Source organism: Alosa sapidissima, chromosome 8 (assembly GCF_018492685.1).
Source record: "Alosa sapidissima isolate fAloSap1 chromosome 8, fAloSap1.pri, whole genome shotgun sequence".
Classification (NCBI taxonomy): domain Eukaryota; kingdom Metazoa; phylum Chordata; class Actinopteri; order Clupeiformes; family Clupeidae; genus Alosa; species Alosa sapidissima.
Genome location: NC_055964.1, coordinates 5,909,792 through 5,937,050, shown reverse-complemented (window position 1 = coordinate 5,937,050; position 27,259 = coordinate 5,909,792). Strand labels below are relative to the sequence as shown.

At 40.4% G+C, this 27,259-nt stretch overlaps 1 protein-coding gene across 1 annotated transcript in view; it reads left to right on the top strand.

The window, feature by feature from the left end:
* LOC121715654 (GDNF family receptor alpha-2-like) overlaps positions 1–19,698 on the top strand; it is a 96,898-nt gene extending 77,200 nt beyond the window's left edge. Inside the window, exons 7-10 of the mRNA XM_042101530.1 lie at positions 475–615; positions 3,235–3,413; positions 16,678–16,716; positions 19,405–19,698. Of these exons, the coding sequence (XP_041957464.1) occupies positions 475–615; positions 3,235–3,413; positions 16,678–16,716; positions 19,405–19,515 (470 nt within the window). The 3' untranslated portion in view covers positions 19,516–19,698. The remainder of the gene's footprint in view (positions 1–474; positions 616–3,234; positions 3,414–16,677; positions 16,717–19,404) is intronic.
* The last annotated feature ends 7,561 nt before the right edge of the window (positions 19,699–27,259 follow it).

The following is a 27,259-nucleotide window of genomic DNA, read 5'->3' as shown; positions in this document are numbered from 1 at the left end:
CATTTCTCATACCCTTTTGCAAAACAGTTAACACAGACAGTTAACACCCCAAACTCTATTGGTTTCCCTGTGCTAAAGAAAAGGAAAACATATTTTCACAGGTGGTAGAGATTCCTTGCATAAGTCTGAATCTCTGATACACCTGTGTGAAACTCCTTTGCACAATTCTTCAATCAGCAATCATTCATTATCCATAAGAGATGCCATGTCTTAACTGTTAACTGTTTTGCAAAAGGGTATGAGTACTGTGTGAACCCAATGAAAATTTGTGAACACATTCACAAGAGATGACTTCTGCTGTGGAAAGAAAGTGTTCATGAAGAGCAGGTCTTAAGCAGGTCAAAGCAATCGAGAAAAACTGTATGTCTGCTCGTGCCAGTAATAGACATAATTAGGTTTGAGAATGTGTCAATACATGTTGTGTTTTGTTTGTTTACTGTTTCTTTCTCTGTTTCTCTGTTTATGTGTATGTAGGGACCGACATGACCCCCAACTACATGGACTCCACTCCCGTTAACTTCACCATCTCACCCGGGTGCACTTGCCGTGGCAGCGGCAACCATGAGGAAGAGTGCGAGAGGTTCCTGCAGGACTTCAGAGAGAACACCTGCCTACGTAAGTCACGGATAGAGAGAACAAAGTCTAAACAAAAAAAGGGGAAAAAAGATTGCAAAAGTTTGAGAAAGAAGAATAAATAGGTAGGGTGACCTGACAAAACAAAACCGACAACAAAGGAAGGAGAATGAGCCTACAAAAAGGGAGATAAAAAGCAAGACGGAAAGATTGAGACCAAAGAGTGAGAAAGGGAAACAGACAGACGTGTGAAGTTGTGAAGCACAGGTCCTGTCAGCTGTCTCCATGGGTCTCTTCACAGTGAGGTGATAGTGCAGCTTTGAAGCACTTCCTCAAGCACACTTAGCCAATCACCTGAAACAATGCGTTATACCCTGAAGACACATGCTCGCACTGGCTTTTCTTTCGAGGATTCATTGTGCCCGTGCTTCCTGAAACACAGGGATCTCCATCATCATGAGTAGACTGAAGACACAAAACCGGCACAATTCTTCACAGGCCGCCTTTTTTTTTAAAGATGGGTTAGAGAGAGACACACTCCAGCTCTCAGCATTTTCCCCAGTTCAGGACAGCTCCCTACGCTTCCATCCTTTCGTCTTTACTCTCTCTCTCTCTCTCTTTCTCTCTCTCTCTCTCTCTATAGCACAGCTTTCTGTGTCATTTAAAGAACATAAGGCCGACATGACGGGAATATGTTTCTTTCTGTCTGGGTGACGCCAGGAGACAGTCTCAATAGATTGCGGCGGTGTATTTTTTCCGGCTTTATAATTCATTTTGTTTCTTTTTGGGCTGAGTATGCAGAAACAGGCTTGGGGTATGGGGAAACACGTTATCCTGAAGATGCCGCTGTCAGGAGACATTTGTCATTTGAGAATTGAGTAGAAGAGTAGAGGCTATAGAATACTAAATGTGACGCTTTCTCTTTGAAGGTATTTCTGTGGGCTTGTGTGCTTTTGAGTGTAAAAGAGAACAAGGGAGTGTGGAAAAGAAAGAGTGTGTGTGTGGAGGGGGAGAGAAGGAGAGAGAGTGAGAGAATGGGAGAGAGACAGTCAGAGGGTTTTTTTCTATCTCTGGGGTGTTTACCTTTGTTTTTAAAACACCAGTGTTACTCTGAAAGCTCCAGAGTGTTGTTGAATCACACAAATGAAGACAGCATCACTGCAGATGCCTTTAAAGAGACGTCTCCATGGCCCTCTGATGGTGCTCCTTGTGGGGCTTGTCTCTGGATTACCCTGTGATTATCTAATGCAGGCTGACACAAACCAGAGGCAGCAAGGCAACAATGGAACCTACATGTAATATGGCGCAGCTTGTGTTTGACATTAGGGCACGTCTCTCGTGAGACATGATTTCATTTAAGGTGAACTGTTAAGAAAAGAAGAAACAGTCGAAGTATGCCTGAAGAAACACAAACAGTTTTTTTTGTTCTTAACATTTGAAAAAATTCAAATTAAAACGGTGTGTACTCTTTGTAAGTATAATTAACTTTTGTCTCTCTCATTTCTCATATACCATGGTATGTTAAATTGCACAGAACTCTATTAATGAGTCAGAATATGTCTAAACAGATTCTACATACAGCACAGTAGAGTATAATTGGATGACATTGTCACAAATGTCTTAAGCACATTAAAGATACCTATAACAATGAAGATAAGAATAATGTAATAATATAATCTTAAATGGCAGGTGATCAGTACTGTATGTGCATAGTGTAAACAGTGCATACTTCATTATAAAATATGCAGACTCTCTTCATGGACATGATGGCTTGACCACGTTCAGCCTCAGTGCTTGATTCTGCTCAACTACTGTACATCAGCTTACCCTGACACTCCCTTCATTTAAGTCCCAACCTTTCTTTAAATCCTTCCTCTCTTGTCCTGATGTAAGTACCAATCCAAAAAGTATTATATTGTTGTGGTGGAGTTTGAAGTTCTAACTTTTCAATATCATGAAGTTTGTTGAGGTCAGTGCTTAATATATTCGAATAAGGGATTAAACCCATCAACTGTCTCAAGCCCTGAAAGGCTGAAGCACCAATGGGCTTCGGCAACAATGCAGCATTAGCATAATGATCCCTTTTCAATGTAGTCGCCACCACAGATGACTACGGAGGCTCTCTCTCTCTCTCAAAGACATCCTTGCCACTTTAAGAATGTCTTTGTACAAAGTGTCCTTCTCCCGGATTAAAACTCATCTCCGAGAGACAACACTTATCTGAGGCCTCTCCACTGGCCCATAATTAGTGAAGACACTATACTAATATATTGCTTGTATGTTGTATCACTGTGATGCACAGGCTAAACAAGTGGCGATGAAAGCATACTGTTTTTGTGCATGCAGTTATGGATGCAGTTTGACAGCAATGATAGACGAGTCCTGAGTAATTACAGGGAAAGTAGGGCTGCAAGGTGCAGAGCAACACATCTAGTCAGATAGACAAAGCAACAAGATGCACCTTCAAGGGTGCTCTTTATGTAGAAGCATTACGCATCTGTGTGTGTGTGTGTGTGTGTGTGTGTGTGTGTGTGTGTGTGTGTGTGTGTGTGTGTGTGTGTGTGTGTGTGTGTTCTGCAAGACTTGGCTATGTCACTGGACCATGTTGCAAAGACACAGAAACTAGTCTTAAAGCATCCTTCCTCTTCATGCTCTCTGCAGGAAATGCCATCCAGGTGTTTGGTTATGGTACCGACCGGCCCAAGCCTGCCACTGTTCCACCCACCACCTCCACAAAGCCAGACCAGGAAGTGAACGTGCGCGTCACCAAGCCAACGCTTAATACAAGTGAGATGAAGCCAGATGAGGACCCATGTGCTTATCCCATCTGTAATGACCTGGTGAGTTGGTTCATACAAACCACATACTGTACGTTTGCATTATATATGCAGGAGAATTCTTCAACTAAACATGAAATAGGTCAGATATGTGGTTGAGGTTAGATAGGCCAACCATATGGCACTTGGCAATATCAGACAGGCCAATGCATACAGATCCCAATTCTCACATCACTTTCTCACACAATCCATTGTGTTTGTGTTGCTTTGAGGTTTACAGTCAGACACACATGCACACACACCCTTCACATGAGGAAACTAATAGAGAACTCAGTGCCATATCAGTCACCTGGATTCTGAATTTCTGCCATGTGCCTTTTTTCAAGATAATTATTACATAAATGTCAGCGTGCGATTTGGCCAGCCTGTGTGATGGTTGTGAGTGGGTGATTGTGTGTCCCTTTATGTGTACTATATAATGTTAAAATAAAAGCGGACCCATACAGGGCACTAATCTATAATACCGATCTGAAAATCATTCAAGCCAAAGTGTATTGTATTAACTCTGACACATTTTACACAGAAACTCCCGATATAATTAAAGTTTTGAAAGCACTTTAAAGGTACACTATGCAGGTTTAGGTATTTTTGGCGAGTTTAGAGCTCCCTCTAGAGTCGCAATGTATTTATATGTCACACCCCCCCCGTACACAATGCAAATGCCTTTGTTGTGGAGGTGAAGGATTAATAACAAGCAAAATCTCCAAAGAGCTATTTCTAGGTAATGTTTCACGATTCTTGCGAGTTTTGGCGGGGCGCCGCTCTTGGAAGTTGCATGGCTGGCTTTCTCGGTAGGGACTCGCTACGTCTATGCTGTATAGCTATGCTAGGTGAACGATTTGCCTATTACATGTTTGTTTACCATCAAATTGGCTTTGTAAAGGTGAAAATCTTGCATAGTGTGCCTTTAAATGTTTGTTTCAAACATTAAAGGTGTGTGTGCGTGTGCATGTGTGTGTGTGTGTGTGTGTGTTTGTGTGTGTGTGTGTGCGTGCGTGTAGTATTTGCGTGTAGTGTGTGAAAATGAGTAAGAAGGAGGGAGAGAAAGAAGACTGGAGGGGGGAAAAAGGCCAGGCGTGTGGAAAAATGCTAATTCAGCCGAGCATAGCGGAGACCCGGCAAAGCTGCTCACTGAGAGCGAAAATAAATTAGGTGACAACGTGTACCTGAACACCGTACTGTCTTAGGCTCCAGCTCCATGGCTTATTGAATGGTCATCCGTTATAGTGTGTCATTTCCCTGCCTTGTAAACAACTCTCCCGAGACGCTGATGGGCTGCTAATTAACCAAACAATGAGTGTGAGAGCGGGCGGCCGGGCTGGCTGGCGGGCGAGCGACCGAGCGGGGCTTCTCGAGAACGACGCATTGGGTGGGAGACGAGACGAGACGAGACGAGTGCATGTCCTTCTGCTCTCCCTAAGGAGCCTCCAAACTGCATGTCAATATTGATTCAGGGCTGCAGTGGTGTGGGGGGAGACATTATACATGCGTGTGTGTGTATGTGTGTGTGCCTCTCTTTCTCTCTGTTTGTGTATAGGTGTGTACACACATGTCTTTGTGTGTGTGTGTGTGTGTGCGCGCGTGTGTGCGTGTGTGCACTGTACTGTTCATGTCCCAGCCTCCTCGGTGCAATGCTCAATTTATTGTAAAAATGGTAATTAGAGGAGCCAGGACATATGATTACTCAAGCAGGGAGTTTATAATTAGCGCGTGCCTTGGGGGAACATGGCCGGGCCCTCACCGTCTCCTCTGACAATGCCTGGCAATTAAAACTTGTCAAACTTGCATCAGAGATTGAGAGCAGAGCCTTAATGCATCTCTTCCTGCCTCAGAGAGATGCTGGTGAAAGAGGAAGAGAAAAATGAAAGGGTGGGTGGCTTTGAGCCAGTGGGTTTATTGTCTTTATTTTTTTGGCTTGAGTAACATATGCAGGGGAAGTTTTTGTAACACATTCAGAGGGAGGTTTGGAGGTTTGAGGATGTAGAATACACAGGGAGATCCCTTCCATTCCATGTGTCTCCTTTGAGAGGAAACTCCCTTTGATGAGACAAGTGTGAAGTCAACGGTGATGATATCATAATCTTGAAAGCATACATAAGATGCCAGAAGATTTGAACATTGAAGGGGGGCAAAGAGCAGGCTGACGCATTATTTAACCCCCCTTTACCCCTACCCCAACACACACAAACGCACGCACGCACGCGCACACACACACACACACACACACACACACACACACACACACACACACACGCACAAACGCACAAACACACAGCAGTGCTGGTTATGACACAGGGGTAACAAAATCTATTGTACTGCACATGTTGGCAGCATCTGACCAATACCAGGATAGCTGTTGAGACTATACTATTGACATTTGTTACATAAGCCTGAAACACTCAATACTGATTGGTAGGTGGATTGCATTCAGAAGTCAATTATTTCCTATTATCTTCTGAGTGACCATAGCCTTAGGCAACCAGTGTTTGCTACAGTATATCAGTTGCTATGCATTTCTGCTGGATAACGCAGAGTCAAATAGCCATATGAATGCAGTAATAAAGCTGTCCTTAAAAGACCTCCCTCAGTGATATTACCTGTTAATACCTGTTTCCGCATGTCTGTCACCAAACTTCTTTAGCAAACATACTTTTAAGGTCGATGTTATTTCTTAGAATTGTAACATAAGGAACAGCATATGGTGTTCACACACCTTTTGAAGGTCAGGTCTGTTCCATCAGATGGTGGAAAGAGCATCATAAATGCTGAAAGAATGCCTGGGAACAGACTATTAAGACTTGGAAGATGTAGAAGCACGGACAGGATGAATGCCAGTGGTGTGAATGACATTTGGACACTTTGTTGCCCACTTATTTTCATCTCAAGACCCTTTTAAAAATTCGTCCTTCAATATTTCAGACATTAAATAAGGGGAGACATAATCCACAAATCTCAAACAGATTTTTTACTTAAGCTATCAAGCTGGTGCACTACAAAGTATATCCACGAAATATAACCATATCTAAACAAACAGTATGAATATGTAAATGAACAAATAAATCATTTGACTCTCACAAAAAGCTCCAGGACTGCGCTACGAATTGCCATTTCTCAAAGCCAGCATTTCAGAACAGAAATGTCCTTGAAGCCTTAAATATGTGCATATTAATGAGAACACGAGGAGTTAGACGAGCTCGCGTAGAGCTAGCAGCTCACATTAGTTTACCCCGTCTCCAGTTCAACAATTACTGACATTATCTGATTTTGCCTTTATATGCTTGAATTCATGTATTCCAGCTTGGCCCATCTGCAAGAGCCTAATGGAAGTGGGAGAGGCACGTCTTGACATGATTGAATCTTTTTTGAATAAGAGAAACGCATCATAATCGAGTTAAGCGAGGAGGGCGGGTGAAGTAGGCCAGTGTGTGAGTGCTCGGTTCTGTCGTTTTCAAAAAAAGAACAGAAAAAAAGGGGGGTTGGGGGGTGAATATTTCAGTAGTGATATGGGATTGAATGTGTGTGTGTGTGTGTATACATACATGTATGCTCTCATTTGGAACAGCACAGTATCTGCCTATCTGTGCATATGCCTTTGATTCTCTCATTTTTGGATGCCACTATGTGTGTGTGTTTGTGTGTGTGTGTGTGTGTGTGTGTGTGTGTGTGTTCTTGTGTTTCACATGTATGTGTGTATGTGTGTGTGTGTGTGTGTGTGTGTGTGAGTCCCTGTGAGTGATAACAGTCCAAGCACTGTCTGGACAGTGATCTGGACACATGTCAACAGGCTGCCTGTGCACATGGCTGCCGGCCTTAATGAATTGGATTTCAGCGGTGCTCTGCAGATTCCCCATCACCTCGTGGCTACTCTGGAAACCACATTCATCAAAGCCAGCAGCCGGCAAGACCAAAAGTACAAATATGGGAAACCAAAAAGCCTACATGTGCTCAGTGCTCTGAAAACACAAGCATCCAGTTGGTCTACTGAAAAATAGATGTAAATGGATGACGCATAAAGCTTTAGGGTGATTTCTTTGTGAAGAGAACTTAATGGTATGTGGCAGTAATAACTTGTTTAAATGCAAACCTGTCATCTAAATTAGAGGGTGCAAGTTAATTAAAGGGTAGAATACCAGCTTTTCTACCATTAACAAATGAAAGGCAAAAGGCAAATCATCACTTATTTATTTTTTAGCAAACAGACAAACAAACACACACACACACACATTTTTAATGTTTCAGGTATGTTTCTCTCATCCATGTACACTCTTTACAATTCCCCTTGATCACCGCTGCTACAAGTTTTGTGTTTTAATTAGGAGCAAAACCAACAGGTCAGGATGGTTTCGCTGCGTGGTCACACACCTTTGGCCTGCTGTAGTGCATGCAGTCCACCCAGAGTGGGGCAGCTCCTAGCCCTCGATAACCCTGTCTGATTAGATAGCGGTCCTCTGTCTTTTCCCGGACTCGAGTCATTAGCCGTTAGAGTTCTTTGGGGGACCCTTGAGGTAACAGAGGCCGAGGATTCCACAGCTGCACCCCCGTCTCAAGAGTGGTATCACCACTTTAACAGCTTTATCTGAGGCTCATTTAATCATGTGGACACAGTAATGGGGGAGTTGTTTGCCGGCCACCGCATGGGGTTATAAGCATGTGATATTGTGTATCTACCGATGTGCAAATGTGTAGGCCTGTTTGGATTTCTAAACAGGAGGAGGAGAAGGAACATATAGTTCGGAATGTGGTTGACATAAGGTTTGATGGATTGAGCCGTTTTGGACTGAATTACACTTTAATGAATAGAGAAACGGAGGAGGCTGTGCCTAATTTTGTTTGACTCATGAATAAAGACGATAGGAGTCCTGTTTCGAAATGGGGTTGAAGAACGAGTGGGAGGGGAAAGAAGTCACAAAATGAATTCATACCTCTTTTATCACCCTACCAACTGCTTATGAACAGGCAAATTTGGGTAATTCATCAACCTGCTTCCCAGGGAGGCATGGGCAATAACAAAAGAACCTCCTGGAAGAATCAGCTTTGTGCTGGGCTTGAATAAACCAACAAATGAAAAAACCCATAAATATTGAAACTGTTGAATCAGACTCCCAACCTACCTCAGCTCTTGCCTGTCCATTTTCTCCAGTCACAATGATGGATTCCAGTAAGGCTCTAATATGAGAGTGAGGTTTATGTCATCATTTTGATCACATCAAGCAGGGGAACATAATTCATCAAAGCGGAGGTGTGAGCGACAGTGCTGCGCTCCTCTGTGTGTAGCTCCCCCCTCCTTGACTCATTCCCAACTACGTGAGCACTAAATGACACACCAAAATGACATGATTGAAATCTTTAGTCTTATAATCCAGAATGACCTCATAACCACTGCTCTCAAGGTCATTATGTCAGGGCATCCATCATTTTTTTTTCTTTATGACTTACTGTAGTAATGTCCCATTTTGTCCTGTACTGAGTTGCAAATTTCCACATTTAAACATTCTTTGACACAAGTGCACACCATATTTTATGCCAGCTAATGAATTAGGCTTGACTTGATACATTATTTAAGGGTTTTTGTCTCCCTCGGGTTAACATGAACATATGGAATATGGAATAACTGCAACAGTAAAGTTTTCATGGATATTATTAAGGATAATTGATTTAATGATGGATGAATTACTGCAGTGGTTCTCAAACTTTTTGCATCACTCCCCACATTGGAGGTGGGGAATTTTCAAGCCCCACCTGACCCCATCACCCCAGCAAAATTGTAACGTTGAAATATTATTTTCACATTCTGGTTCCACATAACATTTCCCATATCGGTCTGCTGGATCAAATGTTATTTTAATTAATATGTTAGCCTAGCCTGACATTGTCATACTCAAATTCTAGTCAGAATATGAGTCTGATACTGCTCCATTGGGATGTAATTATGGGGCATGTTTCAACCGATACGGGGTGGGGGGTGGGGGGTGCCTCTGCACTCAATTGGATAGACCTAACCAATCAGGGGGTCGTTTCTAGAAAAGTTAGCAACGACGTTGCTCAACCACCATGGTACGACGCAACTTGCGATAAACAACAACATTATTACACCTGTTTCCAGAAAGCATCCTACCTGTGTCGCAATTCGCTACCTCCGACGTTCGAACATCGTAGTTCCAACAACGTTGTTGATGATGCAGCGATACATATCATTGGTGGAAACAGTGGCAATGTGTAATACCCCACCCCCTAGAAATTCTCTGCCACAGCCTATGTCGACATTTTTCTAATTTAAACCGAGTGATTAATGCTGGCATTGTCATTGTCATCTGCAAAAACCTAAACTTATTGCAAGTATATAAAACATTTTACTGATGCCGACCAATATGTGCCATTATTTGTGTTAAATATCTGTTGGAAAAAAAAATATAGCCTGGACCAATGTCTGGGTATAGCAAATGTTATCAACTGTCTCGTGGCTTAACGGCAGCACGTCAGTGCTCGGCCGGAGTTCGCATCCTATCTATTCTTTTCACCTCTGAGTAAGAGTAGGCCTACGAGACACAACAATAGGTTTTGTCAATACATATTTATGTATATAGTTACTCTACATCGAGAGACCATAGGTACAAGACATCAGTCAAAAACAATTGAATCTACGTGTCACACTAGTTCACCTGCAGATAGCGAGAAGCAAGAGGACAATCTCACATCATAATTTACAGTAGTTTAGTTTAGTTTATTAGTTTTGTTTGACAGGGACCATGCATAGAATAGCTTCTATACCAGGGTTAGCTAAATAGCATTGCACCTGTAGTCCCTGGGCAGGATGTTCTAGCACAGTAAAAACATAAACAAACACAGACATGAAAAGAAAACAAGATAAACATTACAAATAGAAGAAAAACTAAATGAAAAACAAAGATCAATGATCACAAGCTTGATTGTCCTTCAGCCATGTCTTCAAAGTCTTTTTAAAACGTTAAACTTAAAGAGTCTCTGATATGGAGTGGGATTGAATTACATTTACTAGTTGCTTGATATGAAAATGCTGATTGGCCAAAAGTGGTCTTTTTGAATGTAGTGTAACAGTCTCCTCTCATTGCAGCCCTAGATTGTCTCTACAGAATGACACACATTGCTTAAGTGGTGGTGGTGCAAGATCATGGGTCAATTTGTACATCAGGCGCATGTCAGAGAACCAAATAAAACTGTCAAATGTTAACAGGCTATGTTTTTTTATAATAGTACAGTGGTAATAATTTCTTGTTTTTTTATCAAGCACTTTCACAGCCTGTTTGTATAGAGAGTATAAGGGTTTCAGAGTGGTCACACCTGCCTGGGACCAGCTTGTAGCACAATAAGACAAATGGCAGAAAATCATTGAGTGCATAAACAGTTTAGCAGCATGTAAGGGTAATTGATGTCTAATATGTCTAAAAGTAATCAAACTCGCTCTAACATTTCTAGATATCTTCTTAATATGCTTTCTGAAATTTAAATTGGAATCAATGATTATGCCCAGGTATTTAAAGTTGTTAACAATTTTGATCACCTCTCCTTTGACCAAGATGTCAGGTTGTTGCTGTGTATTTCCTTTTTTAGAGAAATACATAGCAACAGTTTTACTTACATTGAGAGTCAGACAGCTACTAGTTAGCCAATCTAACACTTCATTTAGGACTGCAGTAAGTTTTAAAGCAGCCTGTTCTCTATCTTTGGCATGCGTATAGATTGCTGTATCGTCCGCATACATTTGGATATTGACATCAGGGAGGTCATTAATATATAAACTAAATAAAATTGGTCCTAAAATTGATCCCTGTGGGACTCCAATGGAACTGTTGGCAAAGGACGAGCATACATCAATAATTCTGGTGCACTGCTTCCTTGAATCTAAATAAGACTCTATCCATGTCAGAGCTTTAGTGGAAAAATTAAACTTAGAAAACTTTGACAACAGAACATTATGATTTACGGTGTCAAAAGCTTTTCTGAAATCAAGGAAAACAGCACCAACAACACCCCCATTATCAAGGCTGGATTTAATTTGCTCAATAAAGTAACTGAGCTGTCTCAGTTGAGTGGTTCTTTCTAAAACCAAATTGCATAGGAATTGCAATCATAAGAAAATCAAACCTACAACGCTGGGATACCAAGTCGCCTGCTTTAGCCACTACACCATTTATAACTGTGCTGATTTTAAGAGTCTGTGAAGATTATAATACTAGTTTATCAAAAAGCAAGGCAATACTAAAATTAACATAAATACCAAGAATGAGCCAAGTAGGCGAGGGAGGGCCAGATGTACTAACACTTTTGCGCCCACTTCAGGCGTATTTGTTTCGCAATGTGCGTGTAAAATCATTGCGAGGTATGTATGTAAACAGGCCGCAATGATGTAAAAGCGCAAACTGCCTGTCTCGGCAGCTGAAAGTGGCAGATTGCGTTTGTCATGTCATGCATATGCATTCATGGGAGGATCCAGGGGAAAGTAGGAGTTTAGCGTAAACAGATGGGAGGGGAAGAGTAAAGAGCGCCTAGTTATGTATTCCGCGGTATGTACAAAGACTGCTCCTGAAAGCGCACGTCTATTCTGCGCCTAAATACTTCCGCCTTGTAAAAGCAGGTGTTAATCCAAATTGCAGTTCAATGTGTCAATAAGAGAACCTTTCAAAGACAACAGAATCGCTATTTAGAGCACCAGTTTTTGTGGTGAAAGTATTTGTACTACCAAAAGCAACCTAAACTTTCGTTGGTCTTTCGAATGTCTTACTTTCACTTTCACGTCATTCACTTAAACTTTCCTACTTGCTAGATTTGACCAATCTTCCATAGCCTACGTGCACAAGGAGTTTGAGTAGAACTACTGATCTTCATTATCTCCCTGCTTGTTTACATCTTATCATGTATGTATGGTATTATTTTAATGATCGCTAAATGTTTGATCCTTTTCAAAGTTGTCATCAGTTAACTTCATTCAACTGCGCTTGTATGTAGGCGCTGCCATTCAGTTGTGGACGTTCGTAAATTGCTTTTATGGGCGGAGAAAGTCAGAGAAAGGCGCAGTTTACACTAAGGATTGAACGATTGATAAATACGACTGAAACTTGGGTCTGACAGCGTTCGCAATCTGCGGTGTGTCCATGACGCTGATAACGCTACGTTCGCAAATGTACGTACATCTGGCCATCAGTCTCTTAATCAAAATAAAGCTACAGGATAGATCAATCATTGAGTCACGAGATCCACTTCACAATTTTTGGTTAGGCAGTTGTGATTTTTGGTTAGGCGCTCCGGACACCAACTGGAACTAGAAAATGTAATTTCGAGGAAATTACCAGTGCATGAAAATATAAACATACTGTATATTAACATAAAATGCCAAACAAACTTTTATTTGGAAACAGTTGGCAGGAGTCATAGTTGATAACAACTGACAGTTGAAATGGCTGAACAGTTAAATAGTTGAGTAGTTTAAATAGTTAAATTATTTAATAGTGAATTATTGTAGTGAGGACATTTATTTTGAAACAGTTGTGGGCAGAGGAAATAGTCTTAAGAGAGCCAGATTGTATGCTTAAAGCCTGAGACAGAGTATATAGTTTAAAAGTTTAATGTAGATAGTGTAATGGATGTTGATAGACAGAAAGTTGAATGGATGTTGATAGGCAGATTGTTTAATGGATGTTGATGGATAGTTTAATGGGTGGATGAGTGAATGGTTTGAAGAGGATGAATGGATAGAAAGTTGGATGGAATGTGCCTTATATCCTTGTAGAATGGAGAGACACAGAGAGAGTTGGCCTAGTTAAGCAGAAAGCAGTTGATACAGGTGCAATCAGTTTAACTGGCCCTTTGATGGCTCCTAATAGTGAGCAGCTGGAAGTTGATACAGGTGCAAATCAAGTTAATTAGTCCATTGTGATGTCATAGTGCTAATGCAAAGTTAGCTAAAGCTTGTGTTTTATTAATATCTCAAAAAGTATAAAGTTTACACAAGTGAAAAATACATTCACCACGTGTCCTTTTCAAGACCTACGTTACAAAGTTTGAACGGAGTTTATATGTTAAACGGTTAAAGCTGAATTAGACGCAGAAATTTGGTGGGAAGAATAACTAGAAAACGCAATTCCAGGGAATTACCAGTGCATGAAAATGCAAAACATATGGTGTGAAATATATTGTTAAAACAGATGATGTGTTAATTGGCAACCAACATGATGAGGTTTAATATAGTTGGAATGACTGAACTAAGTAGATGAGGTTTAATATAGTTGGACTGACTGAACAGTTAAATAGGTGGATAGTTTAAAAGGTTTAATTATTTGCTAGGTCGATGAGGTTTAATGTAGTTGGAATGACTGAACTAGGTAGATGATGTTTAATATAGTTGGAATGACAGAACTAGGTAGATGAGGTTTAATATAGTTGGAATGTCTGAACAGTTAAATAGGTGGATAGTTTAAAAGGTTAAATTATTTGCTAGGTAGCCTAGATGATGTTTAATATAGTTGGAATGACTGAACTAGGTAGATGAGGTTTAATATAGTTGGAATAGGAATGACTGAACAGTTAAATAGGTGGTGTGTTTAAAAGGTTAAATTATTTGCTAGGTAGATGAGGTTTAATATGTTTGGCATGACTGAACAGTTAAATAGGTGGATAGTTTAAATGGTTAAATTATTTAATAGGGAATTATTGTAGCAAGGACTTTTATTTTGAAACAGTTGTGGACAGATGAAACAGTTGAACAGCATGTGTATTCTTAAGGGAATAAGACTGTATGCTTAAAGCCTGAGAAACTGACAGTTGATCCAGGTGGCCTGGCTACCTGGCAGAAGATTCTAATTGCTGTTGGAATGACTGAACTAGGTAGATGAGGTTTAATATAGTTGGAATGACTGAACAGATAGGTGGATAGTTTAAAAGGTTAAATTACTTGCTAGGTAGACGAGGTTTAATATAGTTGGAAAGACTGGACAGTTAAATAGGTGGATAGTTTAAATGGTTAAATTATTTGCTAGGTAGATGAGGTTTAATATAGTTGGAATGACTGAACTAGGTAGATAAGGTTTGATATATTTGGAATGACTGAACAGTTAAATAGGTGGATAGTTTAAAAGGTTAAATTATTTGCTAGGTAGATGAGGTTTAATAGTTGGAATGACTGAACTAGTTAGATGAGGTTTAATATAGCCTGGCCACCTGGCCTAGGATTCTAATTGCTTAACGGCAGTCTTAATAGAGCCATATTGTATGCTTAAAACCTGAGACAGAGTATATAGTTTAAAAAATGTAGATAGTGTAATGGATGTTGATAGACAGAAAGTTGAATGGATGTTGATAGGCAGATTGTTTAATGGATGTTGATGGATAGTTTAATGGGTGGATGAGTGAATGGTTTGAAGAGGATGAATGGATAGAAAGTTGGATGAAATGTGCCTTATATCCTTGTAGAATGGAGAGACACAGAGAGAGTTGGCCTAGTTCAGCAGAAAGCAGTTGATACAGGTGCAATCAGTTGAACTGATTCTTTGATGGGGTCTAGATGAGCAGCTGGAAGTTGATACAGGTGCAAATCAAGTTAATTAGTCCATTGTGATGTCATCAGCCTAATGTTAAGTCTATGGGGATTTTATAAAAGTTAATAATTAATAGTTTAAAAAGTTACAAAGATGAAAAATACAAAGCCCCCATGTCCTAAGTAAGACCTACGCAACATAGTTTGAATGAAGTTTCTACGTTAAACGGTTGAAGCTGCATTAACTGCGTTAGAAGAAGACGAATAATAAGAAGAAGAAGAAGAAGAAGAAGCCTAGGAAGAACAGTACAGTGCATTTTCATGCACTGTAATAAGAAGACTTGGAAGAACAATATAGTGCATTTTCATGCACTATAATAAGAATAAGAAGACTTGGAAGAACAATATAGTGCATTTTCATGCACTATAATAATAATAAGAAGAAGAAGAAAAAGAAGAAGAAGACTTCGGATAACAGAACAGTGCATTTTCATGCAATGTAACTACTGTACCAAGGAACGACACAAGTGTGACTGCCCAGGGGGAGTAGTTCAAGCGACCAAACTTTGCGTCCTTGTTTGTAAATGAGAGTTCGAACTACCCTTTCTAGAAACACCAAATCCAAGAACGATGGAGCGAACTACAAAGGTTGCGATGCAAGTTAGCAAACAACGCTTTCTAGAAACGAGCCGCAGAGCAATGAAACATCTTACAAACAGCCATCCTTCTTCTCCACAAATGCCTTAACATTGTTTTCTGATCTTTTGTAAAAGTTATTGTGCCGTCAATATCTCCTACAACTCTCATTAGCGAAATCTAAGAGATACATAGCAGGGTAGGCTATTAGGAAAAACTGATATTTCCCTTCCGTTTTTAAAAATAATTCCGTTGAACACCAATATGCTACAAACATGTTATAAACAGCTGGGGAAGGCTGTCGCAAATCCCTCCAATAGGTGGTCAATCAGAGATTTCAAATGAACAAGGGAACATGTCACAATGCAACACGCTGTTTTCCCTTCATGAAGAGAAACCATGAGTTTTCCCACATCTCAACTTTTGCCAAAGTTTTCATAAATAATCATTTTCAGTGATAAAAACCTCATTGAAATAATATGCATTTATCCATATGGGGTCTTAGAAGCCATCTGTCTCCTTCTAACCACAGCTTTTTGGTTGCAAACAAAATCAACCTAAGCCTGCTCAGATGACATGATAGACGAGGCGCTGTTGCTCACCTGTCCATCATCGTAAAGCCCGATTTAATTAGTCCCAACAGCTCTGGTTCGAGCATAGTTGCTCCACAACGGAGCAATGCCAGACCAGAGTTCCCGACCTCAAATGTTGTGGGCGGGGCTAAGTTTGGCTGGCACCCAGGCTAATGTTTATGACTCATGTTTGTGTGCGGCTATTTTGTTCTGAATCTATGATATTCCTCCTAAAAAAAGAAAGGCATTATTAAAGATAGGCACTAAAAACAAATGTCCTCCTGTTCATCTCGCCCCACCTGTCATGTCTCTATTCCCCACTGGTAGGGCCCGCCCCACACTTTAAGAACCACTGAATTAATGAAAACAGATAATGAATGTGTGTTTATAGGCCAGGCTACACTTGTATCATGCCAGTATATTCAAGTGAGATCTCAGATTGCCATCAGGTAGAAGTTCTCAAAGGTTTTCTAGGATCATTTTCTAGGATAAACTCATGCCATGTGTTGATGAAAAGATGGCTGAAAAGATCATGTGTGTTTGTCATCCACAGGAGTATGGAGAAAAATGCAATCCAAGTTGTGGAAGCAAGGTGAGACATAATGTGATTGTTTATGTTAATGTGTTTCAATAGAGTCTCCTCTTATTTTTGGGACATCCACTCTCCCAAAGGGATCTAAAGAAATATCTAAACTTGATTAAACAAACAAACTCGAACAAAAAAAAGTCGAATACACTTCCGACTTCCAAAAACTTGGCCTGTGCCTGTCACACTTTATTCAAGCTACCGCTGAGCCAGCATGGCTGTCTACAGATAACATTCCCTCAGACCTCCTCAGACATGCTCATATGGCATCAAAGGAACACAACTGGACAGAGCTGTAGCAGTTACATCACACAAAAAAATAATAATAACCATTTTGACCCACCAGAAGGAAAAAAGTTGTCTGATCGGTAGCCCCGCAGCCATTCGCTGTCTAATATCGGCGGACCCCCCCACCAGCACCAACCCACTACCAAAACATACTAATGTATGAAGAATAAATCATTTTCACACTGCATGAAGGGGCAATGAGGGAAGAACATGCATACGCTAACAATGTAGCCTACTATGCTGTGATATTGACATGATGGAATACCATTACCTTATCCCATTGCATTTAACTATCAAATGCATGCATTTCTAATATTAGAAATGTCTTAATGCCGCTTCAGAATTTTCTCATTTATTTCACTTTAAAAGTATGTAATGACACTAGCAACTCTGGCCAAAGTAATCTAGCATTAAGTAGTGTCTAGTTGTCATATTTAGCACAGCCTACACATTATTATGACCGCCGCGCAGCGAAGCGGCATATAGGGTCAGTCAGATTTTGTTTTTTTTTTCTTTTTCACATGGCCAAATTTCCGTCAAGGATTCCCGGGACACTGAAAGACCGGTTCACGAAACTTGGTGGGCATGTAACCCCACATGGATAGCATGAACCATCGTTTTTCATTTTGATCTGTAGCCCCCCCACTGGACTGGACCCCTTGAAAGGAGGGTAGGGCAGACAGTTTTCTGTGAATATCTCAAGAACCGTAGGGTTTAGGAGGACCACCTTTTTTGTATGTTGATCTCAAGGGGCCATGTCAACCCATTCCATAACCACTCATTTCATGTATAGCGCCACCTAGTTAAACACAAAAAAGGAAAAATGAGGTGTTGTAATCGCAGGTATCTGTGACCTAACAAAGTCAAAACTGCACGAAATTAGAAGTGTAGGATCATTATAACACCCTCTGAATGCACGCCAAGTTTTGTGGAATTCCGTTCATGGGGGGCCACATAATAAATTAATTTATGTTACTATACACCAACTGGCCTGTAGGTGGCCGGAGACAGTTTTGTGTGAATATCTCGAGAACCGTAGGGTCTAGGAGGACCACCTTTTTTTGTAAGTTGGTCTTAACCCTTAAAGGAGTACCGTCACACTGGTGTGACGGGAATGTTGGGAAATTAACATTCTAAAGAATATCTGGGTTCATTGAATTCAACATAGAATTTTAGAACCTTCAATTGTTGCGGAACTTAGAACGTTCAAAAACCTACACCTTTAAGGGTTAAGGGGCCATGTCAACCCATCCCATTACCACTTTTTTCATGTATAGCGCCACCTAGTTAAAAATTAAAAAGCAAAATATTACAGTAGGTGTTTTCATCACAATATCTCTGGCTGACATGGTCAAAACTGCACGAAATTGAAAGTGTAGGATCATTATGACACCCTCTGAATGCATGCCAAGTTTCATAAACTTTGGTTCAAGGGGGGCCTTACAATAAAATAATTTATGTGTACATTTAGTGACCGTACACCAACAGAGTTTTCTGTGAATATCTTGAGAACCGTAGGGCCTAGGATGACCAATTTTTTCGTATGTTTCGTATGCATAAACAGATACACACGCACACACATACATTCACAGTAATCATATGTATGACACATACTCACACAGTAGACATATGTACGCATGCATGCACATTCACACACACAGGCACATACACAGGCACACACACACATCCACACACATAAACATAAACATAAACATGTACACGCAGACAAGAATTTCTCAGAATTATGAACAGGCAAATGGGGGTGGGGTTGTATAAAATTAATTTTACATGTGAAATCTATGAACTAATCATGTTTTGGTCTAGCAGATACCAGTGAGAATTGAGTGTGCATAATGCAATTTAGTGAGACAGTTAGAATCATATATGCCTTTCAGCGTGATTTATTTTTGTGGAAAAAATGTGCTGGACTGGGCGCGGGTCATATTTTGTACCACTCTGCGGTACATCTAGTTTATTACTGAAAATGGAAACATGGAAATGGAAATGTTTTTCCATTGTATTGGTTGATTGCTATGCCTGTAACAAACACTGTTTTATGTGCTGGCTGATGCCTGTGCTAAAACCATGAATCTATTTGTATGATATTTATATTTGGGTTCTACAGCGTAGGTCAAGATGGTCTGTGTTGCTTGCTGTAGCCTAATATGTATGATTACTCAATGCGGTCTTAAATGTAATGTAGCTGACTCGTAATGTGGGCTACGCTTAGAGTGGTGGGGTATTGCTTATGCTAAAAGCTATGTTTCACATATGTTGCTACCGCATGTCGAGGTCTTTTTTTGTCCCAAAATACATGAAAGTTGTGAGCAAATTCCTCCGGTAATAGACCTACATTTTTTCTATACCTCCTTTTTACATACCCCCCTCTCTCTTCTCGTGCAATAGGACCCCTGGATGGAGATCATAGAACCAGAGAGTGGCTCCCTCAGCCTCAAAGCCCATGCCTGGATGTGGATCACCTGCCTCACCCCTCTACTGGGCCTCCTCACTCTGTAAATAAATAAATAATAATTACAAAATTAAGCAAGAAAACTTATAGTCAAGGACCAGGGAATGTTTTGTATGGGCCAGACAGCAGCAAGAGGACATAGGAAGAATAAAGCCACACACACACACACACACACACACACACACACACACACACACACACACACACACACACACACACACACACACACACACACACAAGCCCCAACTCCACCCCTCACCCCAACTCTACTCCCTCACCTCGCCCTCCTCAGAGGGGACTCTCCGACACCAAACAGACTCTTCATCTCCTCTGTGCTGCCTCAGCTTCCCTTCTTCCCTCCTTTCTTTCTTTTAATTGACCAAGATGATGGATGGAGAGAGGCAGACGGACTGACGGACTGTCTGTGGAGGAAGCCCCTTGTGTTACATATCGAAGACTTGCTGTAGCCCAGCTATGAGCGCTGAAAGAATGAATGTGTGAGAGACAGAGAGAGACATTGTGAGTGATTTTAGAGGAGAGTGAAAGCCACACCAAAATAGTGTGAACAAGAGGGAAAGAAGGAGAGAGTGACATGTTGGGGAAGCAAGAGCAAGCAAAACTGAGAACCGACCGGAGGATTGAATGAATGAATTAATGAACGATTGAGCAACTGTGTAAATTGAAGAGGGTTGAAGATAAGCAAAGAATAGTCATTGTCCATGCCATCTCTTAGATTCCAAAGTGGAGGGAGGCCTTGGGTTATCTTGACTCTAAGCGAGAGAGAGAGAGAGAGAGAGAGAGAGAGGCTTAATGTCCTCTGCTACCTAGCAGACCTCTTACTGACAGACTTATGGTGTCCCGCTAGCGGACTCCACTAACACAGTATTCTGTCTCCCAAACTGCCGATACAGGAACACCTCCAAGTCTCCAGTCCCTCTTCAACAACCTCTTCATTTCTCAATCCCCACCTTTTTTACAGTTGGTTGACTTCTGGAATCTTCTTTTTATTTTTGCCACCACTCTTGCCTCAAGTCACTTGTGGATCTTTCCCCTGGATTACATTTTCTCATCAATACCAAGGCTATACCAAGTTAATCAAGCTTCTATGACTTTGTTACTTTTTTATTAAGTTATTTATTTTTATTCCAGAGCTACAGTGGATAATCTTTTTTTTAAGTCTTTTTGAAAAGGAAATGTACTTGACATTTAAATCTGGGCCCTTATTGAACTTACTTAATGACGGGCCTAGCTGCTCCATTTTAGTGCTGTATTGTGCCAGATTATTTAAAGAAAAAAGAGGAAGAAACACGTAATTAAAAATCTATATTGGTCAAAGGGACTATGTAAAAAAAAACAGAACCTCACTTGTTAAGCTGTCCTTGTTAGAAATAAGTGGGTGAAGGATTCATACAGCCACCCACAGATGTATAATTTTGTTTTTCTTTTCTGTGACTATAGAACATTTCTTTCCTTCTTGTACAAATGTTAAATATTATGTACTGTCTTTAATGATCAATTGCAGTGTAAAAGATATTGGTTTTAGGTCAAGCACTTTGGGAACAAATCTTGATATAAAAGGAAACAAAATGTTTATATTGGAGGTGTTCATGGAAACCATACTTGGGCAGCCATTTTGAATATTCTCACCCACCATCTTTAAAAAAAAAGGATATACAGAAAGGAGATAGCTTTTTAAAAAAAGAACACCATTCTGTGAAATCCTAATTGTCAGTGTGTAAATATAGTGTGCAATTTCTCATGTGGCCTTACTATATCCCAACCCAAGAATTTCCAGTGTGAAGACAGTCAGCACCTACAGTCAAAAAAGTGGGGAGAGCCATAGAAAACAAGATGGATGACCAACTAATGAGAAAAAAAAAAGACTTTGTTGTTTTGAAATGTTCTAAATCAATGTTTCAAGAATAGTGTATCTTGCTTCACTAACAGCATCAGTAAATGCACTAGATATAACTCCTGTATTAACATTCCAACACTGAACTCAAGTCAAGTGGTGGGCACTGCAGAGTAACATTGGGGTGTGTAAGTGAAAGAGAACGGAGGATTTTTTGTGAATGGTGTGGGAGCACTATTTACTGTTTGTGTCTCTGGCTTGCTCAGCTTGCATAGGCTACTGACCCCATTAAAGCCAAGCAAAACGCACTTCAATAAATGCCAATTACTGACATGTTCATCGACAGAGTTTTTTGATTAAAAAAAAAAGAAAAAAGAAAGAGTGTACTCTGCTGGTGGTGTGAGGTGAGGTTAAATTTTAAACCACAAAATGATTGTACGGTTCATTGTAAATTTATTGATTATATGATGCAGCTGATTACATAAATATATCATTCCACAAAGGGTTTTTCCTTCTTTGGAATGTCTTTGTTGTGAGCCTTTTCAGCTCTGTGAGATTCACATTACTAGGCCATTGATCATCTAAACTGGTTTCAGTGTGGTAGGAGGCCTGGAACAGCAGAAGATTGAATTCTTCTTGAGGAAGAGTCTTATCGAGGAGAAAATGTGTTGCAGGATTTCAGAATGTAATGACCAAAACCCTAATAGCCCAAAATATAAGAAAAAGGTAAATAACAGGATTTTTCCAATCACGTTACATGAATGTATCTTTACCCTACCAGACTAACAAGATCATGCCACAAACACTGGGAATTTCAGGGAGCAAATATGACACAAACATGTCACAACTACATGAATCCTAGCATTATTTCTGACATACTCAATATCAACACATGAAAACAAGTATCAACTAACAGTGAAAATCCTATATTCACCTTTATCTGTGTTGTAAAAAAAAAAAAAAGAAAGTGATACAAATCCAGTGAAAGCTGTCTCGGACAGAATAATCACTGTGCAAGTAAAGGCAGTGGGTCTTGATACAAAGGTAAACAAAAAGTATTTGACTTGAGTATTTGCCCACTCTCTATAAGGTGGAACTGTCAAGGTTACGAGGATAGGCGCAAGCGCAAGACTCCTCCAGGTATTACAGACAAACACTCTTTATTGTTAACTACAAAACTTACAGAATTCCAAACATCTAGGACTTCAAGACAGAAAGATGATCCAACAAAGAACAGAGAAACAGGGGCAGACATACACAGACTAATTAACAGAAAGACAGAGGACTGGACTAGACCAACAAGACAATAATTGGGAACAGGTGTGAGCAGAAACGGAGGGAAATTGACGAGACAGGAAGTGCAGACCATATAATTGAAAAGGGGTGGAGACAGTCACATGACAGCAGACAGGTGAACAGAGCACATGGGGAACAGGCAAAAGCAAACACAGGACAATACACAAAATGGCCACCAGGGTGGCACAAAGTCATCAGTCCTGACAGGATCCTGACAGGAACAGTTAAAACATAATCTTCAGTTGCTTCAAGCAACACAGAGAACATAGTTCATTGTGTGGTGTATAAGAAAGTCAGATCCAACTGAAGTGTCTTTGAGGTTTTGTGTTTTGATTGTCAAAAACTAAATAATGTTGGTGAACAAACTGATTCAATTGCATACTGGAAAATCAAACATGTTCATTTGCATTCCATATTGTTGAAGAGATTATATAAGAGAAGAGTTCATTTCTAGCCTAGAAATCTAGACGCACCCTAGCGGCAGCAAATTAATTTGCTCAGCCAGTACGTCTAGTAGCAAACCATAGGGATTTCTATTGGCTGACGCCGTGGACGTCATCCAATCACAGCGCTCTATTTTGTTAGAGAGTCTTAAGGCGGGCTTAACAGGATGACGACAGTCCTGCGACGGTGAACAACAAGGAAGGTGGCTGTGGCGAACGAAGAGCGGTTGTTTGTTGTTGTTTTTCTTTGCAAGTTGAGCAACACAATGCACTTAAGTCATTCCTTTCGAAGAAAGATGTATTAGCCGTTTTGCCGACCGGATACGGATATGGTCGTAGCGCTGGCCTATTGCATGCCTAGGCAGTTTGAAAGACAATTCTCTGCCCGCCCCTTGGATTAAACGAGTGAGTGAATGGGTCGATTCCAGACTATACATTTCGATGATATAGGATGGCCCGCCAGGCTAGTTCATTTCAGGTCCACAGAATAATGTCGTATAGCATAACAACGGCCATTTTCCATTTATTTGTTTAGATGAACTGATGTGTAATCTTGTCACTGTGGGCGCTGAACAGAGCCACAGAGAAAGAGATAGATAGACAGACTGTCACACAGACAGACAGGTCCTAGTATAGATCCTAGTACATCCCAAACAAATGATGTCTTGGGTATAATTGGGATATAATCACCCTGTCATGCTCCAGTGTGGCACATTCTGATATATATATATCACTCTTTTACATGACACTCCACAGCTTCCAGCCTTTCCCTTTATCTTTTTATTGGCATTTTTCTTGATCTAGGTTCTTCCTAGATGTGGAAGTGAAATAACCTGAGCAGGATGAACATTTTTTTTTTAGTTCTATTTACCACACCTTAAAGGTACACTATGCAAGATTTTCACCTTAATATAACCTTTACAAAGCCAATTTGATGGTAAACAAACGTATAAAAGGCGAATCGCCTAGTTCATTTTAGTATTACATATGACAGCACAACCTTTCACAATTAGATAGGTGAAAAAAAAGTCAGAGACTGCTACTTAGCTGAGTGCTAACACTAGGTAATGTTACTAGCCATCTGTTGTCCCGTAGGAATAATATAGGTTTCTCCGGATCTGCCCTGCACATTGTCAATGTGTGGGAACACAGTGGCAAGGTGTGTGTAACTCGGTCTCAAAGTTAGCATTTCTGTGTAAGAAAGTAAGAAAAGGGGTCTTCATTTTTTAAAGAGAGGTTTGAATGTGATAGCTTTGCAATTTTTGGTTTATTCTCTAATTCATATTTGACTGAATTGTCTTAAGTGGTTATATTTCCCAAGAGTATCATAGTTCCACAGTACAGTGTATTACAAGCGTATCCACACTACAGGTCCCACAGCTACTGTGTGTGTATATTCATTTATTCATACATTTATCCATGTTTTCTCTCTTTTTATGATTTTTGATACAGCAGGGAGTCTTCTTGATTTGAATGCAGAATGGGCCTGAGACACACTGACTAAAATGTTCTCTCAGTAAGATGGACGATCCCATTTGGTTCAGAGACAAACTGTCAGAAAGACAATAAGGTCTTAATCTCCAAACTAGACAAGCGTCTCCCACATGTCTTGTCCTCAGCAGCTTCTCAAACACTTCAGTCTATTGGAGCAAGTCCTCTGAGGTTTGTTTGCCTGTGTGGGTGTCTGTGCATACATACATCTCATGTACTTACTGTATGTGTGTGTGTGTGTGTGTGTGTGTGTGTGTGTGTGTGTGTGTATGTGTGTGTATTGAACTCTTTGCTCTACAGATCCACCCACAACCTTGGGGAAATATGTTAAGCATGTAGAGGGGAATACCATATCAGTTGTACAAAGATGGTGTCCATACACTGTGACTGTGTCTTCTGTCCGGTCTAGACTTAGCAATTCAATTCAGTTCAGTTTATTTGCTAGCCTGACAAGCCAGACCCACATTAAAATGTAGGGTCTGGGCACTCACCGTTCGCAGTGCTCAGTCCGAGGGGCGGGATAATCGGTTGTCTTTCAAATTCCCTCTGCACGCAATAGGACAGCGCTGAGTCCCATGCATTTTCCCACCAGCGGAGCTAGTTGGCTAGTTCAATCTTTTGCCATCTTAAAACAAGCTTAACTCGTGTCACACTGTTGGCCAACAGCAACATGCATCTTCTTTGTTTTCAAGTAGCAGGGAATTCAAGCCAAACTGTTGCAACTCTGCCATCAATCATTATGTTAAGCCCGACTAACAACTCTATACACAATTTGATTGGCCTGATAGAAGTTTAATTTTTAATGTAATTTGCTGCCGCTAGGGTGCGTCTAGATTTCTAGGCTATTTATTTGCCAGACTCATGTCCAAAAGCTACGCAAGACAGAACAGATAAAGACAAACAAAACAAAACAAGCAGACAAACAAGAAGAAAAACAAATACAACAATTAAAATACATACAGACATTTCAGCCAATGCACTCTCAGACTGGGTGTGTACCTGGAGCAGCTCACAGATGGATTTGAGAGTGCCACCATAATACTGTTGGTGGACTCATCCAGACGTTGCATGAACTTAAACATCAAATTTCTTAAAAGTGCTTTCAGTGTGCTTACTCCTGCAGATACAAACATCTGACTAGCACTCCCTCCTCTGGGAACCTTGAGTAAAATTTGCATTGCATCATTGTAGGCAACTTGTAACTTCTGCATACTGGATTTTTTGTAAGAAGACCACAGATGGGCAGTATAGAGTGGTGTGCAGTAAGCTTTGAACAGAGCCACTTTAACTTGACTGGAACATTACTGTAGCTGAACTTACGTGCTATGGTGTTTGCCTGTGCATATAACTTACAACACTGTCTGTATATGTCATCATCATTCATATCATCTGTAATAAAATGACCAAGGTATTTAATCTTTTTGCAGACCTCAAGACAATTATTGGCTAGTTTGAACACAGGGAAATTAAGCCATTTATCCTGTTTCGTTCTGCAGCACTTTTGCTGGAATTATATTTTATGTCAAATTCCACACCATAGCCAGAGCATATATTAAGAAGCTCCTGCTGCCCAGCACTACTTGGACTAAGAGTTACAAGGTTATCTGCATACATAAGATGATTCACCAGCATGCCACCAATCATACAGCCAGTGTTGCAACCATTCAGTCTCCTAGACAATTCATCCATATATAAATTAAATAAGACAGAATTATCCATCTGAGCGGTGAACAAAGGTCATTTCATCCTTTTAAAGTTTGACATAACTGGACACAAGCTGAGACGAACGTTCAAATATGTCAAAACTGTGAAGTTATGCAAAGACAAACATTAGCAGCTAGTGCCCTATATTTGCACTGCCATTATGTGTGGTGTTAGACTCCGAGGTTTAAGTGGAAAGTAATTCAGTGACTAAGATGTGACCTTGTCCTGGAAAAGCACCAGTGTGATAACTGGATTGAAGAGAAGGAGGACGTTGCTCCGAATACAATTTATCTAGTTTTATTGTCAAATAAATGGCAATCTTATATTGCATATTATTGAACAAGCCTTCAGAATGTTTATGCTATGTGCATTGTAACTGGCTTATATGGGTGATACGTACATATCTTATTGAGGTTAGACTAACATAAATGCTATCTTTATTACTAGCTACCACCACATGGCTACAGTTAATGCAAAATGCGGTTGAAGAGAAACAGATCGTATACTGTTAGGACTCACACCCTCTAACCTCATAGACAGATATTTCCCATTTTAGAGTCAGAGCAGATTAAACATCCATGTTTTCAACATAATGTGATCTACTGACCTTTGCTGCAACTGCACCTTGATTACAGAGAAACAAAAATCTCCATTACAATCACAACATTATGAAACACAGACCAATTGTGTAGCACTGACATAAAATGAATCATTCATCATAAATGCGTGTGAATGCGTGCTGTGATTTTTATGCTGTTGAACCATAGCTTCCTGTTGACCTTGCGGACAAGAAACTCACCTTCCTATATAAGATTCTTGGTGCAATGGCTCTGCAGCCCCATAAGGTGACCAGGGATGATGACTCTAAGTCTCTGTCCCTCTGAAGCTCAGAGATAAGCCTGTGGAGACTCAGATAACACTGTGCACTTGGCTTTAGGACAGGGAGATAGGCAGCCCAACTTAATGTCAGGATTCCTTTGGGCACTATGTATTTAATGCTTAATT